This window comes from Rhagoletis zephyria, unplaced genomic scaffold, assembly GCF_001687245.7.
Source record: "Rhagoletis zephyria isolate East Lansing unplaced genomic scaffold, Rhagoletis_zephyria_1.1 Rzeph_scaffold_03022, whole genome shotgun sequence".
Lineage (NCBI taxonomy): Eukaryota > Metazoa > Arthropoda > Insecta > Diptera > Tephritidae > Rhagoletis > Rhagoletis zephyria.
The window spans coordinates 41,571-66,185 of record NW_016160106.1 but is presented as its reverse complement, the minus strand read 5'-3'; the positions used below and the strand labels follow the sequence as shown (position 1 = coordinate 66,185).

Sequence of the window (24,615 nt, the reverse complement as noted above, 5' to 3'; positions counted from 1 at the left end):
GATTGGATGCTGCCTTAACATGATTCCATGATTTTTTGTCGTTATCGAACGCCATCCAGTAAAAATTTGGAAAAAACTATTACAAATTTTTGACTTGTCGAACGCACCTATTGTTCACGCAAATATTGTCTCGTATGCACCTCACTTTATACTGACATTTAAAATCTTTTTAGGGGGATTTTTCGTAAAAGAGCAACACTGCAATTGAGACGAACGAGTTTTTCTCCAATTCATGGGAAGTGAAGTTTTTCAATGCGTGTTGTTATAACACAAAAAATAATACATTTTCTAAATTAAACATACTTTGCTTTAGTTTTCTGCGCGATTATACGGTGTTTAAAGCTATATTGATTTGCTTAACGATTTTTAGAAAAAAGCAGAAGCAACATTTTTTAAGGGTCATCTATAGAGGCAACAAGCAGCAAGCAATAGCGAGAAAAAAATACAAATGTCGGAGAACAAAGACGAGATTTTGGCGACTTTTCAGGTAGACTTAAAATATAAATTTTGCATTATTGGTGAAAAATTTGTATTTCAAAATATATAGTACATAAATCAAAACCCCAAATTTCTGGAGTGAATTAAAAATAAACATGTAGATGCAGGGTATACATACATACGTGTGTTCATGCCTGCATACTTATTTACATACATATGCACATGACTGGCAGTCTGATATGGAGCTTTCCTACAAACTTCTGTTTATTTAAATGGTGTTCATGTGCGCTCTAAAAAAGATACATATATGTATCACAAATGGCATAATTTAAGAAAAACTTCCAATTTAAGACGCCCTAGAAGTTACCGAAAACATCTGAATCCCTTAACAAGTATCTATGTATGTATGTATTACAAAAATAACTCGGAAGTGTTAAAAATACTGCGTACATAAGTATGTTTTTTAGCAGTTTCTTTGTAAAACTACTATTTAAACACTACTTGGACAGCGGTTAGTTATTTCAAATTTTTCTGCCGTCAATAACTGATAGGGAAACTCTCAAATTATTAATAATAGATACATATATAAGCATGTTCTACTTATATACAATTAGATATCAAACAAAACCATGTAAACATTTTTTTATAGAGCATTACTGGAATAGATGATGTTGGTGAAGCATTTTCGCATTTGGAGGAGACGAACTGGGATCTAATGGTAAGTTCCCTGAAATTTTTTGTATCAACTTTTCTCATTATGACATAATTTCAGGTTGCTATACAGCGAGTCATACCTCAGGATGATGTACCTTCACATGGGATAAATCAAACATCAGCGGTTAGGGAAAATACATCAGGTTTCTCGAACACAACGGCTCTTAACGATTTATCCACAAATGCAGGATCATCTAACTGTCGCCAATGGAGCGTTAATAGTGCTTCCAATCAGGGCTTAGAAGGTACGTACAAGCGTACATATGTAGATAAATACATACATAATCACATCAAATGCAAAAAGTCGTAACTAATGCAAAATTCAAAACCCCCACAAAACTTTTTGCTTAAAAATGGTTATTTGTCACGACTTTTTGCAATTCAGTGACGGTGTATTAGTAACGGCTGTGAATATTTTATTGTTCCCCCAATATACACGGCAACGAAAGAGTTAAAGTTAAATTCAGATATATAGTGCCTCTGAAATGTTTAACCTTTTGAAGATTCTTTTCATTGCGGACGTTCTATCACTCACTGAATCTAAAATCACAAGAAAGAAATAAACAAAAACCATTATGTAAATTAGTTCAATTTTATTCATTTTAGCTTCCACTTCTGCAGACGCTGAAATAATTGATCTCACGTCAGATATGGATTTGGACCCGGCAAGGCACAACGATGTTAAAACTTTGGTGCTAAACATACACTACAATGAATCAGTCTACACTATTCGTCTGCCATCAATTGCTACAATTGGTACGTAATACAAATTATATCTTCCTGAATCGTTCGGTGGCAGTTAACCCGACTATTGCGAACAATTCCTTATCTATTTTTTCTATTGCTCAGAACAACTCAAATTGAAAATATCGGAAGAAACAAACGTACCGATTTGTCGACAAGCAATTCGCGGGTGGCCGCCAGCAAAACTACAGGATGCTCGTAAAATTACTACGCAGTTATGCAATTTAGACTTAGGTCCAGAAAACGATTTAATTTTGCACAACTTAAGCGAAGAAGGCTACGTTGACACAGAAAAGTAAGACGTTTCTATTCCCATCAAGTGTATGTCATATATATATATGTATTAACTCCCTTTTTTTAGTGAGGAAATCGCACATAGACTTCGCGACACATTCAACTTGACCATAGTAGAGCAACCGAGCGGTAAAACAATAACTTTGCCGTTTTTAGGTAGTAGCACTATTTTGGAAGTGAAAACAAAGGTGTACTATGTCAGTAATATAAATGTACGTAATCAGGAATGGGAAGGCTGGCCCTCTAACTGTGATGACAACTTAACTTTAGCTGTAAGTTAAAATTCCATTGTCAATGTTTTTAATGTTTATGTGAGGAGAAAACTCACGTATTTTTTCCATTTCGATTCTTCGAACTTCCTCCAGCAATCTGGTATTGGTTTGTCTCATAATTTTACACTTCGAAATGCAAGTGATAAGAGTATGGACATCGTTGGAAATTCTAACAACATTAATGCCAGCAAGTAAGTCATTGACCATAGAAAGTACAAATGAAAGCACTTCTTCTTTTTTCAGTAATACCATCGAGACTGACGACGACAACAGTTTAGACGACGAGGACGGATATGATCCATTGCAAGATGAACAGCCTGTTCCTCCACGCAGTAGACACTTGAGTAATTACTTTAAATTATTTATTTTTTTGTTAAAAAAAAAAATAAGAATTTTTGGTACCAGTTCCTAATTGAAAAATATATAAATTTATCAACATATGTATGTTCACAGTTCCAAACAACATTGGCAATGAATGTGCTGGTTCTATAGAGTTTTTTGATAACTACCGTGAACGTTTCGGAGAACCACATCCCGTCTTTTATGTCGGCAGTTTAGAAGATGCAATCAGAGAAGCTTGCCACAAACCTGCGCGTGAAGTAATAAATTCATCGAATTTATTAATTACTACTTAACTAAATGTCCTCTTGGTTTCTCCATATGTTTTAGCGAAAACTGCTTGCAATTTATTTACATCATGGTGATAGCATTCTCACAAATGTATTCTGTGATCAAGTAATGAAAAACGAGAGAATCATTGAAGCATTTGCACAAAATTTTATACTCTACGGATGGGACTTAACGTTTGAAACGAACAAAAATATGTTAGTAAAAATCTAATCCAAAATGAATAGATTGAGAAGAAAATTTTTGATGATTCGTATAAAATTACGTTACAGGTTTTTATCTTCGGTCACTGCCTGTGTGAGTAATACTGCATCCATAACGATTAGTACAAAACCAGTAGACAAGCTGCCTTCGATATTAATTATTGGCAAAAGTCGGCTATCTGGAAGGTCATCGTGTGAGGTGATTTCTATTGTTGATGGTAAGAAACGAAAGTTGCAAGCTGTAGCTTATTGAAATTAATGTTGTGTATGGTTTGCTAGGAAACTCAGATTTAAATTCATTTTTGTCGCGCCTCATGGATGCAGTGGAAATGTACAAACTACAGTTGAAAGATGAAATACGCGAAGAAGATGAACGAGCTGAACGTGATCAAGTCAAGGCTGAGCAGGATTTGGCCTATCGTGAGACGTTGGAAGCTGATATGGCGAAAGATGCTGCCAAGCGACAGAAAGAAGCAGCAATCGCTGCAGAACGCAAACGATTGGAGTCGGAAAAGGCAGAGGAAGAAGCGAAACGAGAATCGATACGATTAGTGGTAAGCCGTAAATATTGCGCTTAAGATATGTTGTATGTCACTTATTCGTTCACATGACATTCGGGTCTACGGCCGATCGACCCAGATTAATATCTATCCAAGTATCACTCCAGCGCCATTCGCCAAAAACTCTTTGGGGAATTTATATGCTGTTGCGACAACAACAACAATGCCACTTATTATGTTCACCAAACCAATTTTCATTTTAGGCCCAACAATCTCTGCCGCAAGAACCTTCAGAGTCTGAAACGAATGTCTCCACAATACGTATTCAGAAACCCTCTGGGGAGTTTTTAGAACGAAGATTCTATAAATATAACACACTGCAGGTAATATGTGGATTTCAGAAAAAACACGTAATTTTTTAGCAAAAAACAAAACCGACTTCAATTCCCATATACAAATTTAAGAGCACCGTTAATTTCTTCATAATCCCTTGTTCGGTTCTAAACCTCGGCGGTACCGGAGGGTTAAGGTGGTCCAAAATTGTGCGGTAACAAAAAATACAAATAAATAAAATATTCCGACGAATTGATAACCTCCTCCTTTTTTGAAGTCGGTTAAAAATAAAAAGTAAAAAATGTAACGCAAAATTTCTGATTATAAAAATTTTTCAGGATATCCTAAATTTCGTAGCTGCGAATAATTATCTTATAGAAGAAAATAAATTAATCCTTATATCGAGTTGGCCACGTAGCGACTTAACAGCTATCGATCCTAACAAAACGCTAGAAGAACTGAAATTGTTTCCACAAGCGAAAGCCGTACTTGAAGAACGATGATTTTACATTTACCGGGGGAAAACCAATTTACACATAAAATAATGTAAGATGATTTGTAATAAAAAAATATGTGGTTTGTTTGTGGACGAACCAGCTATCTAAAAACATCAAAATTATTTTGAACTCCGTAAAACAAACTTCTTAAAATAGATTAAAACGTGTCAAGTATATGAAAATAAAAAAATACACAGTAAGAAAATCGCTATTTGCATTATTTGAAACAGTTAAAAAATTTTTCACACGAAGATTACGAATTGCAATACTCGCTAGGAAAAACTTTAAATTGTGAATTTGAATTGTGAACTTCGGTTGTCGATAGCATAAATCGACTAGCGATTACAATTCTAAGGACCATAAACCCAATAAACACAAAACGTATTGCCGCATAGCCAAGCGTAGCGAAGAAATTCGACCATGACGTTATTCGGCCACAAAGGAAAACACTCGCACCCGTAATGGCACAATAACTTTCTGCAAAAAATTAGCTGAGCACCATGGAAAGAAACGGGGCCAGACGCAGCTTACTTTTCAATAGGCACACAAGATCCGTCCGAATGAAGTCCCCACACATTCAGACACCTGTACACAACAACAACAATAAATATACTTATTTTGTCCAATTCCATCGACCCAGACGGCAACTGGAGTTGAGTATCCCAGATACAGTGCAATCCGGTTAAAATGGAATCCACGGAACCGCGTCAAATTGTCCATTATAACCGAGTGTCCAATTCATCAGAATATCAAATTTTTAAACTTAAAAATTAAGTTTAGTGTTTTATTTATTAAAGAAATAATGTACATACATTTATAAATATGTATACTTTAGGGAGTCTGAAACCTCATTTGGTATCAAACGGCTCCGATAGGTCCTTCCCAATTGTGACTAAGCCGCATTAGTTTCGCAGAATACCAAATTCAGCCATCGCTGCATAAAGACAACTTATTTTCGTGCTGTCGAAAACGCCTTTGAAATCGACTATGTGTCGATTCTATTCTCGCTTGTCTTTCCTAAATTTTGCGTATTGTGAATAGGTACCTGGGTTTGCAAGGTCTACTATATAATTTATCTATCGATCTTTCACTCAGCTGTCGATCTCGACTTGGATACAAAAATTTATAACCAATGGTTTGTCTCTACGGGACATTAATATAATTTATCTCAAATAGAGAATAACGAATATTTAAAAAAAAGTATAGCGACCAGCGCAGATCTCCAATATTTGAGAATATCAAGCAACATTTGAATGTCCATTGTAATTTTCCAATCCTTGAAATAAACTGATTAAAAAACAAAAATTTAAACTGTACTTAATTTTTGTTGTTTTGCGAGCATATTTGTAAGCAATTCAGTAGAGCTCTCTCATACTTGACTGTAATGTCAAAAAATGTAAACAAAGAAATTAACCCTTTTTTATGCATTTACCATATTTGATAGAACTCAACATCTTTGAAATGAAAGTTTTTGTAAATATGAAAATATTTAAAATCTCATTAGAATCAGCTTCATTTTATTTACTAAATTTTCGGTTTAATGTAAATGTGGAAATGCATATTTACACAAAATTACACACTAAATGAAACACACTCATTTATAAAACCGTTTTGACAATTTTCTTGCTTTTACTAACCCCAATGTTTTTGAGCATTTATTTTTTTATTCAAATGCTTAATTCTAAAGAATATTAAAAAAAAGTTTGATTCTTCTAAATTTACATCAGAACTCAACTTCAATAATTTAGATATTAAATTTTTGCTATTCGAAATTTCCTTTCCATTAAATTTATTAAAAATTACTTTCAGTTTTTTTATGTCAACAAGGAATATTGGTTTAGGTTTTATCAGACCAATATTTGAAATTTGGCCTATCCATGTATGTACATATATGAAAGGGAGATTTTCTTTTCATATTCAGTATGATAAATCCTGCACCTGGGACCAAACGCGTCCACTTAGAAATACTCGGCTGCGATAGGCAACAAATAAAGTCACGACCACACGTGAAGAGTAGTCCCCTAATGAAACATCGCAGCAATTTGCCCACCGTTGTCGCTTCACTTGACAATTCGAAGGTTTAAAATGACGCACAAATTTGTTGTCCAGGCTCTTGACAAACACAACGCACCGCTCGCAATTCCTTTCCATTTTATTATGTATTTAAAATCAGTCGCACAGCTCGCAATTGAAAATTTATATAAAGAAAAAATTTTGAATAATATAGGGTTAAGAGTTGACATTTCAGTCGCCGTTCAAAAGAGAGAAATGTCGAAATCACTTCTACCTTGTTATGTCTTGCTTTGGACTAAGGAGGCAATTGAGATGTATAGCAAAGTAAAAGCAAATCCAGAGACCGTAGCCGTAAAAATCGTAGTGTAACCATGAAAATTTGGATTGCTAGTTTTCAATCATATTTAATCGTTATCTTATGATATTTGTTTTTAGATCATAGGAGATTCAAAAAGGTAGTATGATCGAAAAATAGTTGAAAATCGAGAAAAACACAAACCACAAATCCAAAAAAAATCAAAATATGCGTTATTTTCGATCTCTGCACAAATGGCCAAATAATCATGGACTCATTTTGAAAATGTGTGCTTGCGATTAAATTGCTATTAAAAAAAAAAAAAAATCCAATCTGTATAAAATAAAATTTTTATTCGGAATAAATTATTTCAACAGTTTACAATAAATCTCTTGATAAAACAATAAACGGTAATATTAAAAGTATGTATGGTAAATGATTGTATGTGCATAAGCATAGTAAAATCTTACGCTAAAAATGCTTTGAGGTACAAGTACAACGAATTATAAACAAATATACATACATATACTATATAGCTTAAATTGCATGGAGGCTTAGCACTAGCGTGTGTGTGTTCCACATCTTGTAGACTTGAGCATGTTCCCTTGGTATTTATTGTTTTCAGGTTGTCGATTTCTTCAGTTACATATGTATGTATGTATGTACATATATGTATGAATACGTTCAATGGCCCTTAATACGGATGAAAAATTGTTCAGTTGCCGCTAAGTTGATCGACAGTTTCTTCGATTGGAGCCAGTACCACTATTAGCACCAAGGCAACAACAAAAAGTATCAGTATTACAGTATAGGCTGCCAAAAGACCCTTGCGAAAACTGGCATACTGAAACAGAACAAACAATCGTTTAATATTCGAATGAATAAAGTTTTCTGCTTCCTATCCTACCGGTGCGTCCAGTTTATGGTCCATCCTGTGGCCATTGCGCATGCCATGGTGCCCCATATCGCTCATTTGAAAGGCATTAGCCTGCTGCGCCTGCTGGCGGTCCGAGAAGCAACCGGCTATCTGCAGGCACAATAACAACTTAAAATTTAATCAATGCCCCTTTGCCCAGAAAAAATTCAATTAAATTTCGCTGTTTCGGGCCAACTTACTGAGTAGATTAAATGAACAATTACATGCACCACCACGAACGCCACCAACACCCAGTCCATCCACTCGGGCAGCTCAGCCTTAGTCAACTTGACAGCGAAGAATATTGTGACAACTGCAATAAAATTAATATACGAATATTAGCTATATGTATAAATATATATATGTATGTATGTACTCGACAATATGTGGGCCAGATTGCCGCCCAGCCAATGAGCCCAGTTGAAAATTGGCCGATTTTTGGAATTCGGTGCTGGCCGGAAGAGAGCTCCTATTGGCTGAATGAAACAAATTATGGTCGTTATAGTGCCAAGAATAGCGTGTGGATTACGTTCCCCTGACCACTCGCCAATTTCAACAAATATAATAATGAAAGCAGCAACCGTCAGTGACCAGGTAGTGACCATACAAACGCGATGCCACTAAAAAAAAAAATCTACATATATTTTATGATCCACATAGTTTGGTGTTTGGTAATAGGCGGCATACGCGGCGCGTCTGACTCGCGAGTCATTTGCGTACTTGTTCACTCGTCCGCGACTACACACAATTGAATCATTCAGAGTCATGCCAGGAGTCATGTCGGTGTAACTAACACATATTTGTTTTCACAAACACATTCAAACCGACTCGCTCGAGTCAGACGCTCTGTGTATGCCACCTATAAGTACACATGAGCGTTATCTATAAAAAAAGGCCCAAAGTTCCTTATTTTGAAAATGTATTTTTTACGTTTATATACTAAAATTTAAAAATTTTCATAGGTTTCCATTCGCTACGCACTTACCACAAACCATTGATCTTTTCCACAAGTCTGTTTGCCAACCCAGGTTTGCTTGAAATAACGGGCTAATAGAATACCCAATGACGTTGTGCCGATCCATGCTATCACCATGAAGGCGCCGTGCAAACGCAACAGCAACGTAGATGAACCGGTCAGGGCCTGAACGACTGCCAAATTTATCGGACTACCAGATGGCAAGCGGCCGATGTCGTGGTACCCAACACTATTATCTGTAAAGCAACAAAAAAAACAAAAACAATAAACAACTATTGCACTCATAGATACACAAAGATGATGCACCTTTGAGTGCCGTGCCAGCTGCTAGCAAAAGGTGATATTTATTATTGAGCAAATCGAATCGTTTGCCCCGCACCTGAGTGACCACATCCCTCTGCACTTTGCAATAGATGACACCATCAATGACTGACGATTGAAGTAGACGAGCCCCATTTTGTGGCTTGAAGAGGGGGAATGAAAATTTTATAAATTTGTACCGTTTCGTTAACAGCACTATGTACCTACATACGTAAGTATGTATGTGTACTTTATTTTCTTACCACATTGGCTCTGCTGGAACCATAATTTGGTGCGCCCGATGTGTAGGATGAGTACAAATTCACCCTGCCGTTCTGTGGCACACACTCGGTTACCAGATCTTCGCCCATTTTAGCGTCCTCCGAAAGTCCCAATGCAATATAAGCGGCACCATCTGTAAAGAAATCGAATGTCATTTCATACATACATACATATGAGACCGCGTCGGACTGTAGAAAGAAAACCTTGTCTAAATCTTACTTCGAGCAATTGTTCGGGTATAAACCTCGTGCAGAAGTATATTTACCAGTACAAAGCGCAAGAAGCCGAACCTTTTTGCTATCTAGACTTTTTTTGTTGATCGTGTATTATAATTTAAAGGTATGCACTTATTGTGAATAATCTGTTTCAAAAAAATATGGTATTGCAACTTTTTCTTAAAATCAGCTGACTTTCAGGTGAGAACTTCAGAATTATGAAATTGTAATTAAGGAATATACAAACATACATATGTACATATAAAAGAGTTCTTAGAGGTGCTGATATTTTTCAATATTGGAATACTAGCTCCCTAAAGTTACTTAAAGCAGTTGATGAAAATTATCTTTCTGCTCCATCCGCTAGTGGTCATAGAACCAACATCAGGGCGGCCGCTGTGACTGACTGGTTAGAGGTGCGTACTACCACTCCGTAGAACCTGGTTTCGATTCCCAGTCCGTACAAATTCTTGATTAGAAAAAAATATTTCTAACAGCGGTCGACCCTCGGTAGGCAATGGCAAACCTCCGATTGCATTTCTGCCAAAAAAAAAGCTTCTTATAAAATCCAGGTCCCTCCATCACAGTCGAGGAGAAGCTCGGCCAAACACTTGGCAAAAGTGTAAGCACCAAAATATTATTATATTATTGAAGTTCATATAAACAAATATATTTGCTACATAACAATGACTATGCACAGAAACTGAACTGTGACTGCAATTATTTTAAGAAAATGTTTTTTTTTTTTTTTTTTAATAAAAAAGAGATAAGTATGTACGTTTCTATGTATTTAGTATTTTATGTACGCTTAAAAAGGCAAGATGGGGCTTATTCTTTGAAAAAAAAAAATCGACTTACTTAGTTTTAATATAAATCATCGGCTTCAGCCTTGGTAGTCGGCCAATTTTTAGATCAAAACTCAGCTTCGGCCGAAAAATCTACCTTCGGTCGGACTCTAACTCAGATGAATGTATGTATGTATGTATGTATGCACATAGTAAATTCAACGTATCAAGTACCTAGATGTGTACGAAGTTGATACTTACCACGTCCCGATCGCATTTCGAATTCATACACATCACCGCGTACCGTTATTGCCGATAATGATTTACAAGACTTATCCTCGATGCAGCCATTCGGAAAGCCGAAACAAGTTTTACTTCGACCACATTCAGAGTAGAAAGGATCTTCCTGGGACTCTCTCACTGTCGGTACTTCTGTCTGTGGTGCGTAAACTCCACGCGGCGGAGGTGTTACATAAGGTAGGCGTGTGGTCTGAGGATAAGCCCCAGCTGTTTCGCGCCGCACGACTTGTACGGGACTCGATGGTATACCGACCCAAAATGAGTCGTATGCTTGGGCCACAGTTGCGCTAATGTCAAACGTAAAAGAATGCGAAGATATTTTAAATTGAATATTCTCCATATTGGAATTTAGCGTTTACGAAAAAAACAAAACGTACTTAAAGACAACTTCACCCAAGAAGTCGACCGGAGACTGCCATTCTAAGCTTACGGATTGTTTTGGTCCCGGATTTGTGTGCGTTGCCGAGTTTCCAACAGAGTCTTCACAGTTCATTAGCTTGGCCCGACCATCGGATGACGGATTAAATTGACCAATCTGGAAAACATTCAAAAGCCAAAGTTAGATTGCTTACATACATATATATTTATGTGCATTAGACTGCATCACTCCCCATACAAAAAAAAAAGAAATCGGTTCGGTTTTTCCATTGAAATTATAAAATCTATTATATTATATAAGACGTCCACCAAAATATTTCGAAAAAATATTAAGATTTACGTGAGCTGGACCGATTTGAAAATACCTCCAAAAAATGGAGTTTTTTATGAATAAAAATAGTTTCTTAAAGATATTTTTTGAAAAAATCCCCTCAAATGACAAAACGGTTTAAGCATAAAAAATTTGCTTAAAAATATTTTTAAAAAATTTAAAAAAAAATCGAACGCAATCGTAATAATGAGATTTTTGATGCTGTTTTTAACTTTTTTCAAAGATTGGTATAAGAAAAACTTGAATAAATGAACCTAAACTCAACCGATTTAGACTTGTGAGGTATCATCGGAAAGGTATTTTCTCACCCTTTTTATTTCTTTGCTAAATAAACTCATTCAAAGGATGAAAGAGAAATGTAGGATGAACGAACATCATTCAAAGTTGAATTAAAATGTGTTGGTATTTGAAAAAAATATATATATATATATTGGGACACGAATGACTTTTTTTGCACATAAATAATCATAGTAGAAAAATACCTTTCAACTGAGATCCCATTTAAGTTTTTCGTAAATCAATCTTCGAAAAAAGTAAAAAAAAAACAGCATCAAAAATCTCATTATTACGATTCCGTTGAAAAGATTTTTAAACATTTTTACGCGGATCTTTTAAGCCTAATCTCCATTTGTCACCTGAGTTGACTTTTTTCAAAAAGTTCTTTAAGAAACTATTTTTATTCATTTCGTGAGGTATTTTCAAATTGGTCCAACTCGCTTAAATTTTTCCGAAATATATTGGTGGACGCCTTGAAATATAATAAATTTCGTAATCCCGGCTGAAATACCGCAACTTTTTTTTGTGATGCCGTCTAATGTGCATGCATACTTCACAAAAAAATTAAATGGTGTTAGCATACATATACTACAAGCCTAGATGTCAAGCCAGCATTTTCAGTTAAGTACAAGCGACTCGAAATAACATTTTATCGCGAAAAAAAATTCTCTACGGCTGTCACATTCTTAAAAAATTACGCTTACATAGTTTCTGTTTTTGTACGCTAACAGTTATTTAAAAGCATAATGTGTTGTTGCAATCGCTGGAAAGAGTCAGGTTCGTTTTTTTGATCGTGGCCAAGAATTGTCCACAAACACTTTTCTACGCGGCTCGTAAATCGCCATACAATATTCCAAATGCTGGCCGGGTAAGCTCGTGTAATTATGTACATAAATAAATAGTAAATATGTGTGTATGTATGCGTATGTAGTTATAGTTAATAGCAATTAGTTAAAATACGCAAATATGTACATATGTATGTATGTAACTAAAAACATTTTACACAACTATTTATTCACAAATTGTACTTCTTTTGCTATTGGATTACATGTTTATGTTTACATACATTTGTACGTACATATGTAAATATGTATGTATATATTCAAGACATTTTTCAAAATGACTTACAATTTGATGGGGCGAGTTTCGGTTGCGTGCCTGCACCATGAATCCCCCGAAACTCAAGCCAGGTGGAACGCCGGCAATGTCCACACGCATTGTTTGCCCTTGGCCAATTACCAACGACGACGTTTCTATTCGGAACGGCGGCAACGAACTCGAAGGCGGAATGCCACCACCGTGGAACGGCAACATTGTGTCGCACACTGTTTCCGGTGCACCTTGAGGTAAACTGTTTATTGGTGTCCATAATGTCATCTGTATAGTAGCTATTAGCGCCATACTCAGCGCCAAAGTTCGTCTACTGATTTCAATCATTCTACTACTTTTTGAAATAATTACTAAGGGATTTTGTTTTTAATTCTGCAAAAAAAAAAAATAAATAGAGAATGCATGTATGTATGTATGTACATATCTGTGTTCGGAAATAGAATAGTTAGTAGCTTTTAAGTCGGAAAGCTGACTTTAATTTAATAAACTATTCGCAGCATACGATTGACTCAATATGAATGACTCAATAGCGCCGAGCTGTTGACGAACTCTTAGCAAATAAATGTGAAAGAAATAGTTCCGATACTAAAAAGTCAATATTCTTATTAAGTCATCATCAACAAATTTTTTGTGGTGACCATATACACTGAGGGAAAAAAATATTAAAATCAAATAGAAACGTAGTTGATCTTACTATAAACGCCAACGAAAGTACTGTATATTGGTAAATATACAATTCAATTACTCGCATATTAAAATGACCGCGTTCGTACGTACTGAAAAAGCATCCGTGAAGTGAATAATCCAAGACAAAACTAAAAAAAAAAAAAATTCCATGTTGCCTGCAGTGGAATTCGAACCCTGACCATCTTCCCTGGTATCAACAATTGTGGCATGCACCTTTGCGCACTCAGCTACACCCAGGCATATAAATTTGCTTTCAAATGTTGAATATCCATCAACACCACAGCATGCTATTTGTACGAATAAACATGTACTATGTATGAATGTGTGTGTTGTCACCGCTCTCAGAGCGGCGCTCTGCATGCTTGGGGTGCGTATGTACACTCATATACCTACTCAGATGTGAATAGTTAAATACGTGCGTAATAAATTTTGTATGAAAATATTATTTTTTAAATACGAACATTTTTAAACGATAATCAAATAAAAAGTATTCATTTTTACTATGAATTATTTACCTCAGTTTATATGGCAACCGAATACAGGACAAAAAATAATTTTGCCTATTTTTTCCACAAAAGCTAGAGGATTTTAAATCTTTTTTAAATGACTCTAGATTTTTTAGTTTTAAAACAGCATCTTTATTTGGCATACATTTTTCGATCTTTTGTGAAAGCAGCACATAAATATCCAGTTGTAACATTTCACATCTGCAGAATACTTTTCAATAACTTTGTACTTTTTGCTCGGGATTTTCAACCCGAACAATTTTTTACAAACACTCCTAAGCAGGGAGTTAAAAGAAATACAGAACATTTGGCGCGTCCCGTATGAAATAAAGAAATTACCAGAACGGATGGTCACCGTAACTAATAGTACTAAAGCCAGCCTTCCGACATAAGCTACTATTCCATGTGAATACAGATCTGTATGTTTGTATGTACGACATAGGTAAACAAGCAAATTTTGAGACGTATGTACGTAAAATCTAAATCTAAATCTATAATAAAAGCGTTTTTACCAATATGAGCATTAAAAAAAAACCCTGCTCTGGAAAATCATCGAAACCTTTCCTAAAAAATACTGTGGAGTCTCAAATTTTCATGTCATAATTCAAAAAAAAAAATAATTAATTTCCAGACCAAGGCGAATTTATATAAGGTGGTGTTGTTTAATCAGCTGTGAGTGGCGTTTGATTGTCAACATTTTATATTTTGCTAGTGAGTGAGTGAAAACGAGAGAGTGTTCGCATTTTCTGTCGCCCTTTTTCATTCGGGGAAGAATTGCTGAAATTTGACAATGACCCGCTAAAAACAAAAAAACAAAATACAAGTAATTTTTGTATTTGTTGAATCGATACCCCCTTATATGAATTCGCCTTGTCCCAGACGTTTTTTTTTCAGGAAACAAGTTATATGCTTGTATGTACACATATTGCAACTGAACCTTCGGAAAGCACCCAAATTCAAAAATAGACAGGGTTTTATTATTTTTGTAGATCAAAGCTCAATACTATGAAATGTGTGCGCTTGTCAAGGACAAGAAGGCAAAAACATGCCCTTTTACTGGATTGGGTGTAACATACAAAATACATTTTACACCGGGGTAGGGCAATATTTTTTGAAAGAAAGGAAATCACCATAAGTTGACCTTCAAAAATTTTATATTTTTATTAAGCTTCTATTGAATGTGCACCTTAACCTACACCTATAGTCAATTAGTCATTAAGAAATTGTTTGGCAACCAATTAGATATTACTTTAAAGAGAAAATGGCCTAACTCGAGATAAGTTGTTTTATCAGAATGCCACATATATTTATGTATGTATACGCACCGCAAAAGGCATGCCGAAAATATGAGAGCTTTTTCAACAAAACCAATAACAAAAATTTTTTACTTGAACCATGTAGTTGCAGGTGTTCTAAAGTTTTCTTTTTTTTTTTTGAGTCCATGACTGTATTTACCCTACAAACTACTATAAAATTTAGACCAATTCCTCTCGCAATAATTTTCGCTAAAATCGTGATCTAATCGTTAGCGATTACCTTGAGTATTTTATGCTGAGATTTAAAATTTCAATCAAGATCGAATAAAAGTGATCACAATGAAGTAATGTGTACTATGCATGTACGAGTACATATGTATGTATGTATGTATGATTGGCACACATTAAACTCCATTGACGTTCAATATAAAAAAAAAAAACAAAGCGAAATGTTAATGAAGCACAAAGCGTTACAGGTTTTTTCTTTCTTATTTTAAAATTGAAAGTACGTAGCTTTTATGAATGTGTATGCACACATATCTATGTACATACATTTGTATGTATGTTACGTTTAAACCAGAAAACCGTACATTTGACACGGTCTTAAATAATACATATAAAGGGGCCAAGTTGTTTGTGCAAATTCAAACTATACATAAGCACTGCTTATATTAGACCGTGCCACCTTACAAACAACCAGAAAACAGCCATGCATGTTAAAGTGTTTTTGCAAGACAATTTCGAAAAAAAAAAACAAAATTTGGCCGAACCTAGGGGTTGCCGTTTTACATTTTTCGGTGACACCTACTTTCGGCAAAAAAAAACATTTTTTTTTTAATAGTTCTCCTGGAATAATCGAAATACTTCCTTAGCAAAAGTTTAATAATTTTTTGTGGGCTTTAATTTGCTAACATTGGGGTGGCACGTTAGGGCAATAAGAATTTTGATTTGGTGGGTACTCGAATGCGGTAATTGAGGTCAAGAACCTTATGAACAAAAAACACAGAAAAACATGGATACATATATCATAATTTAAGATCGGACTTAAATTTCAAAGATATGAGGAGAAATATAAAAAGGCGGTCGCCTTAGTTCGACAAAAGAAAGAAATTCTCCCCAAAAATACTTTATATTTTAAGGAGTACGGCGAACCTTTTTTTTTTGCTTGTAAAGTGGGTGGTACGGTCTAATATACATCATATGTAGTATATATGGGGTATTCCACCGTCACGGGTGGGAAATTTCTACAGTAAAAAGAGCAGATATAATTTACGGAAACTCTGCGTATTTATTTCAACAACGAATACTAACAAAGCAAAAACTGCAACAAAACTTATTGCTTTAAAGCGACTTATGCATTTCCCGCACAAACAAAGAACACCGAACACACACACGCACTGTGTTTAAAAGTAATTCGCTCGTTCTTAATTGGGTGTGCATTTTTTTATGCAATTCTCAAATATCTCTTCGCTGAACTTAGTGAAGTGATAAGTCGCTGGCATTTTCAGCTATGGCATCGCTCCCACTCCATTCCCGGAATAATTTTTGGTATGGTAGTGAGCTACGGCTTACAAGCCATACTGGGGCTCTGCATGAATGCATCCCTGAATAAATCCCAGCTCATAGCACAGCAGCCTACGGCAGCTAGAGCATGACTCCTCCAATGGAGTCCCCCAATTGATACATGGTAAAAGGATCACATCTTGCGCTACCGCTTCATCAGCCTGCCCGCATATTTCACTCTCTCTCTCTCTCTCTCGCATAGCAGGCCTATGGAGTGCGTGGTTGCCTTGATGTGCACCTATAACCATACGGGCTCATTGAGCTCGATACATAAACATTCGCAAAGGTAATCCCTACCTCCTCTACTACTCTAACTTGACCACAACTCTAAACCTGGTCTCCCGCTCTGCCTCACGATATACTGCAGTACTCAAGATCTTTTTCTTAATTAGCAATCCTATTGCAATGAAATTTAGGTGATATGCTCCGAGTAGTATGTCGTAGAGATTTACAAGTTTGTTTGGAATAGCTAACATTTGTTGTAGCCCCACAAGATATTTTTGAATAATCGAGTTTAAATTCCGATTTGGCTCATATTTTAAAGTATTACCAAGTATACCATAGATAATGATTGTGAGAATAAACAATTTTACTTAGAACTTGATTGCCAATCGTAAAGAAGTAACAAAAATGCATTTAAAACTCTAATTCGTAATTTTTGCAAATGTCTTATCCACACGTTTGTTAGTTTTATATAAAAAAAAAATATTTTTTCCCACTAAGGTTCACTTTCTCATGGAACCTCCCAGATTATATCGTCACCACACGTATGCCATTTTTAAGATATATACCGTTTTTAAGATATGATATATGTATGTATGTATGGGGTCACATGTTGTGTGGGTGTCATGGTTGTAAAAAATGGAGCGTAGAAAAAAGTATTCATTGATGCACTAAATATTTACATGCACGTACTTATGTATATGAAAATACAAACATGTGTATACATATCTATGTATATGATCATTCCTACTCACATAATGCCAAACTTGTCGAAACAGAAAACAATAACAAATTACCACTTCCATACATAAATATTTTCATAACATAGTAGATATATGTGCATACCTTAACATTGAAAAAACATTTTGCTAATTTCCTGTGTCAAAAAATATTTTCAATTTCTGATTTGGTTATAGGTTGTTCACACGGTGTCGTAAGTGTCGTATTGTCGTAAAGTTTTTAACGACTAAATAATTGTTTACAGGACTTGAAATCACAGCCACTTATTTTTTAACGGTGTGAAATTTCATAATACGACTTTTATTTTTATTATAGTTATTTTAATTATAGTATTATAGTTTACGACAGTATACACAACACCTTATGAACGCCCTAATACTTTTTAATACAATTCGGTGTCAGCATATTCCTCCTACGTTATTGATTGGCTTGGCTAAAATTCGGTCCAAACTAAAATTGCAAAATAGACTTACGAGTAAAATATCAGTACTCTTGGAACTCTTTTCACCTTTGTATGTATTTTCTAAAAGATTGATTTTTAGTCCTGCGTTAATTATTTGACGATGCTAATTGGAACCATTTACCAGTATTGTTAGGACCATTTTCTCAACTAACCTTTAACTATAAACCTCCCTTTATATTTAAAGGTTCCTTTAAAATTTATAGTAGTATCTAAAGAAGAGCTTATTATCGGTTTTAAATTGTCTTACATACCAAGAGACATACAAACGTCAAGAACCGCATTTAGACATAGCTGCTTATTTGAAAGCAACCTTTAAATATAAAGAGTGACTCAAAAGAGTCACCATTATTGACTGATTCTCCAATTATATTGTTCTCAAAGAAGATATTGAACGAACTCTTTCAAAATTGGGATGTCGGCAAATGTGTATGTCAACAAATATCCTGAAAGCATAACTTAAATCGTCAAAAAAATCCGCGCTTAACTTTCTCTCGTCAAAATAAAATGCATTCTACCGTTACTATTCAGCTCACGTTTTAAACCAAAAAAAAAAAATACAAAACTTAAATCACTAAGACATCGTTTTATCATTTTAAAGTGTTTACAAGATTTAGAAGCATGTCTTTCATCTTTTTACGAATAAGATTTTGATTTTGACACTTTTTCTTACCATAATTTTATGCAGTTCGGCTTTTTTTGAAAATTGCAATTTTTGCGTTTAACGTCTGGATTAAAATCCATCCATCCACCATTTTTTCAACTATTAGGTTTAAAACACATGACACGCAGCCAAGAAATGTAACATTTGGTTTGGAAATTTGCCAAATAGCTACCTTTCTGGTATCAAGATTTTTGCACTGCATTTATTCTTCTACGTTAAAAACAAAAACAAAAAAAACCTTTCAAGAAGAACTGACGGTAGAACCATTGTTGTTGTTTTTGGTATTGTTTGTCTGGCTTTAAGCTGCACTAAACGGTTAAAGTTGAAAAATGCTATTCTGTTGACCGTCCACAAATCCATACATATGTATGTACATACATACGAGTATGCACTGTCATACATACATTTACATATGTATCAGCATTTACGTGTCTTATTGACGGAGAACTAAAGTTACGATTTTTTCACTTATATATTTAACAATAAATTAACTGAAATTAACTTTTTTTTAAGAGTTATGTAACTCTCAATGCAAATACGAGAAACTAAATAATATTTTCTAACAATATGCATGTACATTGTACATACATACATAACTACGTACATATGTACATCTATCAGAAATGCAGTTTGTTACATGGTATGTATGTACATAGGTATGTTTGTATGTTAGTATGTATCTACAAATGTGCTTACCATTGAATATGTAGCCATATGTTTAGGAGGTAAGTATGTACATATACTATATATGTAAGTAGTATGTTTAGAAAAGTAAACTTCAGTTTAGTAACTTTATAGGTCAGCTTGTTTTTAGAAATAGCGTGATTACCTCAATTACGTACATATGTATGTTTAACCGATTGTACATGTGGAATATATAAAAATATACATATGTATATACATACATATACAGTACGTAACTGACTTGAGAAAATTGTCTGCCATTTATATATGTACATACATATGTATGTATTTGTATGTTTAGGTTTTAAGTACTCATAAATGGATTACATATTGGGTCATCCCTATATATGTAAAAAAACTTTGTATAGTTCTCTGTAGTTCGAAAGTTTCCTTGAAGGACAATCCCACTTCAGGCGAAAGGCGAAAGGCCTGAAGTGAGCTAAATACTTAATAGATTTCTAAATACTAAAGTAACTAAGAACCGCCAGTTTGTACATAATTTAAAATGGGCACGTCTATTTTAAACAGCCATGGAAATGTCGCCAGCTTCATGTTGCTAAAGTGTTGCAGTTACATGTTGCAAATGTTGCTGATTCTGTGTTCATCATACGCCTAGGGGCCACTCGGCATCAAATTCAAATGGCTAGGGTGCTTTCATTAGAACCTTACGTTGCCAGGTTATTGTTAAAAATTAACACTCTTATCGTAGTTTGTTACAAGTTTACATGCTACAAGTTTACACGTGCTCATGTTACTTGCAGTGTTCACAAACGAATTGACATTAAGTAAAACAAGAAGCAATTCAAAAGTCAGTGTACTTTACAAGTATTGTTTTAAAAAGCACAAACTTGTGAAAAATTGCTATTCACAACCAAATGACTTGTATTACAACACTGGTATCTATTCAGAAACAGGCCCCACCCAGGTAATCGAAAAATTCGTATCAGTGAGCAATCTACAAAATAAGTAATAGTTCGTATCTAGCTCTAAGTGAAACAAATCGGATTCTTTAATGGAAGATGCAGAGGTACATATGTAGGAGTTTTTTTAATCGTATTCTGACAAAACGTTTTATCTTATTGAAATAATTTTATAATTATTAGAAATTGCATGAAAAAGCACTGTGTTCAGGGAAAAAATATATAAAAAAAGGGAATTCTGTAGAAAAAAGATGAAAGTAGGGTAAATGACCCGATTTTTAGAAACCGGTTTCCTCCGGTTTTTTTTTGGATATCTATAGGCGGTTTGTTTGAAATCTTAACGTTTCGAATATCGAATGAACCGGATTTTTTTGTAGAACAACCCGTTTTTTTTTTTTGCTTTGGATAACAGGATCATATTTGATTCCAATACATTAGGGCTGTGCGATTATTCGATTACCCGAGCAAGTTGGTTAATCAATTATTCGGTTCAAGATTTTAATTACTCAAAACGATGATTAATCGAGTTACTTGAAATATGATTACTCAAAAAAAATAATTTTGCTCGTTAAAAGAGTTTGCTTTGGAAAATGCTTATTTTCTTTTTTACATTCTGTATATGAAAAAAAAAATTCGTTTGAATTTTTGAAAATAGAAACGTTGTTTTCAAAGTATCAATGAACTTTAACTACTTATTAGGGCTGTGCGATTATTCGATTACTCGAGCAAGTTGGTTAATCAATTATTCGGTTAATCAATTACTCGAGTAATCAAGATTTTGATTACTCAAAACGATGATTAATCGAGTTACTTGAAATATGATTACTCAAAAAAAATAATTTTGCTCGTTAAAAGAGTTTGCTTTGGAAAATGCTTATTTTATTTTTTACATTCTGTATATGAAAAACATTTTTTGTTTTAATTTTTGAAAACAGAAACGTTGTTTTCAAAGTATCAAGGAACTTTAGCTACTTTATACATATGTAAAGAGTTGAAATGTTGATTACTCATTTTACTCGAAATGTTGATTAATCATAAAGCAAATTACTCAAATATTTTTGTTTTTGGTTAATCAAAAATCTTGATTACTCGAGTAACTGAACTTTTGATTAATCATAATTTCCAATTAATCGAATAATTGAGTTATTTACTTTATGATTAATTAAAATTTTGAGTAATCAATTAATCGCACAGCCCTACAATACATTAATGTTTGGCGCATGTTTTGGCCGAGTTTCTCCTTCTATTCGTTTTCAGCTTCTTGATGTTGTGACACAAATGGATGGATGAACACTTAACTCAACATCCGAAGAACCTTTTTTACGGGGACGGCCGCTATTTTAAAAACCTTTTTGATGTTGCAGTGGCTGTTGCAGTACCGAGTGGCTGGCGGCACCTCTAAGCACTTGGTAGAAATATGTAATAAAGGATTAAAAAAGTTGAAATAGCCAAAACTGCTCAAAATGTCACTTAACTTAGGGTCAGTTTTCATTGCACGGCTGTGGTTTAAACTAAGATTAGCCCATCAAATGTCAGCCAGCTGTACAATTTAAATGCAGTTTACGTAATCTAAGTTTAAAGTGGCACTGAAAAACTGCCCATTCATCAGCTGACCGCTGTACATATGTACATTTAAATTTTTTTTAATATTTATTTTTTACGAGGAGAAAGCATCGAGGGCCTATACCCGTCGGTGTAGGACTTTAACTTTACATACGTTCCTTTGTACATATCGAGCCTTAACCGCCGAAAAAACGTAAGCGACATATTTTCTTTGATGCACGCATGCCCGTGCAGCATCTAGATGCAATTCTGCATCAAAAAAGAAAATTTTGAAAAAAATTTCGCTAACGTTTTTTTTTGCAGTTAGGGCTCGATTTGTTTGCACATGTATGTATGCATGTACATCCAGTACTCAAAGTATAAGGATGGATCTTGGCTAGCACGATTGCTTGAATTTACAATTTTAGATCGTATTCTTTTGCTCTAGAGATTACTTACTACTATTGAACGACTAAAAATACATATGTTCGTATGTATGTATGTATTTTCGTATGGCGTCATTTTTAACAGGTGTTACTTTTTCTCTGTCATTGCTGTTACGAATTACGAATTAATGCTTACAAGACGTCAGTGCAAATGTATTCTAGGGTACGTGATCACACAGTGCATGTTCATGAATACATACATACATACATATGTATGTACATATGTATGCAATGGGAGTAAGATGGAGTGAGAGCAGAAAGCTCTCCGGCAAGCCCAGATCGACCAATGCTGTGACAACGCTGATAGATGCAGCAAACAGTTCGAGCAGTTAGAAAGAGCTTAAAACCAGTTTTAAGTTATTATGTATCTACCCAAGAGTGTATGTACGATATTTTTCACATGTACAGTGATGTTTATGTAAATATTAATGAAACCAATGATAATAATTTTATTAAAAATTTAAGACTCAATGCACTTTTCCACGACTAATGCTTTTAAAACTTGAACGATTATTTTTGGGGAATTACCACAGGATGGAATATATAAAAGCCATATAACCGGTGCCGTATCAAAATGTCATTTTGAGCATATATATATACATTCCAAATCCAAATTTACATATATGTATATCCCCTTACACGCTTTCCATATCTAAATACTGGGGCGTGGTAAAACTTCATTGCGCACAAAAACTATTTAAAAAAGTTATAAATTCACCTGAGGTTATTTATGTTTTACATAAATTATTTTTAGTTATGCGTTATTTTTGTTTGTACAGATGTATGTATGTATGTATGTATGTATGTATGTATGTGTGTATGTACGTATGTTGTTGGTAGTGTGTATGTTAAGGTTAGTTTTTTACTTGAACACAAAACGTTATTATGGAATGTGGTTCACCTCAGCAAATAACCGATTTTTTTGGCTGCGACTTTAAGCACTTTCAAACTTTTCTTGCATTTCTAGCGTCTCAATTTTTGGATTTGTACTCGTATCGTGTATAAATTAGAACTTAACAAATTATTCACCTACATATATGTACATATGTATGTACTATATATAAATATATCAGCGGATATTTACAAAGTTTGTCACTTTTCAAATCCTTATTTTTTAGCTGGCTCAACCACTCGCGATGCGAAACCGCCTGAAACTGAAGACAATTTGAAATGGTCTGAGCCGCTGAGGCAGACAACAGTGCCAACAAATTTAACTTGGCAGTGAGTACGACTGCAAATACATAAATGTCACTGTTTGTGTGTTAAAATGCTTTAATGTGTTTTGGTGTGTGAGTGTGTTTGTGAGTAATAAGTACATATGTATGTACATTTGTACAATTATGTTATATAAACATATTTTAAATAGTCCTATATTTGAGGATTTGAACTGCCCGAAAGGTACGAGCGAGCAGTCTTCCTTACTAACTTTCCTGTAGTAGCGAGAATTTTTTACCGTTTTTCAATCACAATGAATTATATACATACATATGTAGTTCAGGATTAAAAAAAAAACACCGTTTGCTGCGATTGCTTCCCAAGGACCAAAATTAATGTGATTGTTTCTGGTATGTAGATTTTTATTTGGTCAATCATTTTAATTTTAATTTTGTGAATGTTTTATTTGTTTTTTTTTATCTAAAAAATTAAATATGAAAATAATGGTTATACATTAAATAAAATCGAAATGATGCAAATTATAAGAGAGCGTTGAAATATCATTGGAAAAAAATCAGTCTTTTCATGAGTTTTATTTTTCACGAACTGGTCCACCTTTCGTTTCTGGGTATTAAATACGGGCAGATAAAAAAATTCACGGGCGGCGGGCCCGTGTGTAAGCCCGCAAGAACGGGCCGTAATATTTGCTGTCAGCACGAACTCGTGCGTGCATGGGCGCTCAGTAAAATTTCATAAAAGCACGAATAAGCACGAAAAAGCCCGTTGCTAATACTACAAATTTAGATAAGCTTTTGTTTTTATACAAAATAAAAATAGTACATATTTAAAGCTCTTTTGATAAAAGAAAAGGAAAAAAGGAAATATTTGGAAACCGATAGAAAAAATCATGATACAAAAAACAAGGTAGTTTCAATAAACAACTTTTTGATTAAAAAGCAGATTTTTGACA

At 34.4% G+C, this 24,615-nt stretch overlaps 2 protein-coding genes across 4 annotated transcripts; one reads left to right on the top strand and one right to left on the bottom strand.

The window, feature by feature from the left end:
• Positions 1-202: 202 nt before the first annotated feature.
• Positions 203-4,827, top strand: casp (Fas associated factor casp). 2 transcript variants are annotated; one of them, XM_017623065.1, is made up of 14 exons: positions 203-487; positions 1,088-1,156; positions 1,211-1,397; positions 1,774-1,908; positions 2,002-2,191; positions 2,258-2,462; positions 2,556-2,653; positions 2,706-2,806; positions 2,916-3,061; positions 3,132-3,286; positions 3,362-3,510; positions 3,572-3,846; positions 4,056-4,175; positions 4,464-4,827. In XM_017623065.1, exons 1-14 carry the CDS (start codon positions 449-451, stop codon positions 4,626-4,628), a joined length of 2,034 nt encoding a protein of 677 aa, XP_017478554.1. In that variant the 5' UTR covers positions 203-448; the 3' UTR covers positions 4,629-4,827. The 2 variants fall into 2 exon arrangements, with proteins under 2 accessions (XP_017478554.1, XP_017478553.1); XM_017623064.1 differs by having other exon boundaries at positions 204-487; positions 1,759-1,908.
• A 2,435-nt stretch (positions 4,828-7,262) lies between these two features.
• LOC108368245 (putative ferric-chelate reductase 1 homolog) lies at positions 7,263-23,621 on the bottom strand. 2 transcript variants are annotated; one of them, XM_017623062.1, is made up of 11 exons: positions 23,392-23,526; positions 12,818-13,171; positions 11,082-11,239; positions 10,666-10,991; positions 9,386-9,537; positions 9,129-9,285; positions 8,832-9,058; positions 8,223-8,466; positions 8,047-8,159; positions 7,838-7,957; positions 7,263-7,774 (listed from the first exon to the last, which is right to left on the bottom strand). In XM_017623062.1, the coding sequence occupies exons 2-11, from the start codon at positions 13,124-13,126 to the stop codon at positions 7,646-7,648; spliced, it is 1,935 nt and encodes a 644-aa protein (XP_017478551.1). In that variant the 5' UTR covers positions 13,127-13,171; positions 23,392-23,526; the 3' UTR covers positions 7,263-7,645. The 2 variants fall into 2 exon arrangements, with proteins under 2 accessions (XP_017478551.1, XP_017478550.1); XM_017623061.1 differs by lacking the exon at positions 23,392-23,526 and adding an exon at positions 23,575-23,621 and having other exon boundaries at positions 7,320-7,774.
• Positions 23,622-24,615: the final 994 nt, after the last annotated feature.

Coding starts and splice junctions, on each gene's coding strand:
- casp (XM_017623064.1), top strand. CDS start 449: ATGTCGGAGAACAAAGACGAGATTTTGGCGACTTTTCAG. Junction 3,062..3,131: donor GCCACAAACCTGCGCGTGAA/GTAATAAATTCA, acceptor CATATGTTTTAG/CGAAAACTGCTTGCAATTTA. Junction 3,287..3,361: donor TTTGAAACGAACAAAAATAT/GTTAGTAAAAAT, acceptor ATTACGTTACAG/GTTTTTATCTTCGGTCACTG.
- LOC108368245 (XM_017623061.1), bottom strand. CDS start 13,126: ATGATTGAAATCAGTAGACGAACTTTGGCGCTGAGTATGGCGCTAATA. Junction 9,286..9,385: donor GTTCCAGCAGAGCCAATGTG/GTAAGAAAATAA, acceptor CCCCTCTTCAAG/CCACAAAATGGGGCTCGTCT. Junction 7,775..7,837: donor ACCATAAACTGGACGCACCG/GTAGGATAGGAA, acceptor GTTCTGTTTCAG/TATGCCAGTTTTCGCAAGGG.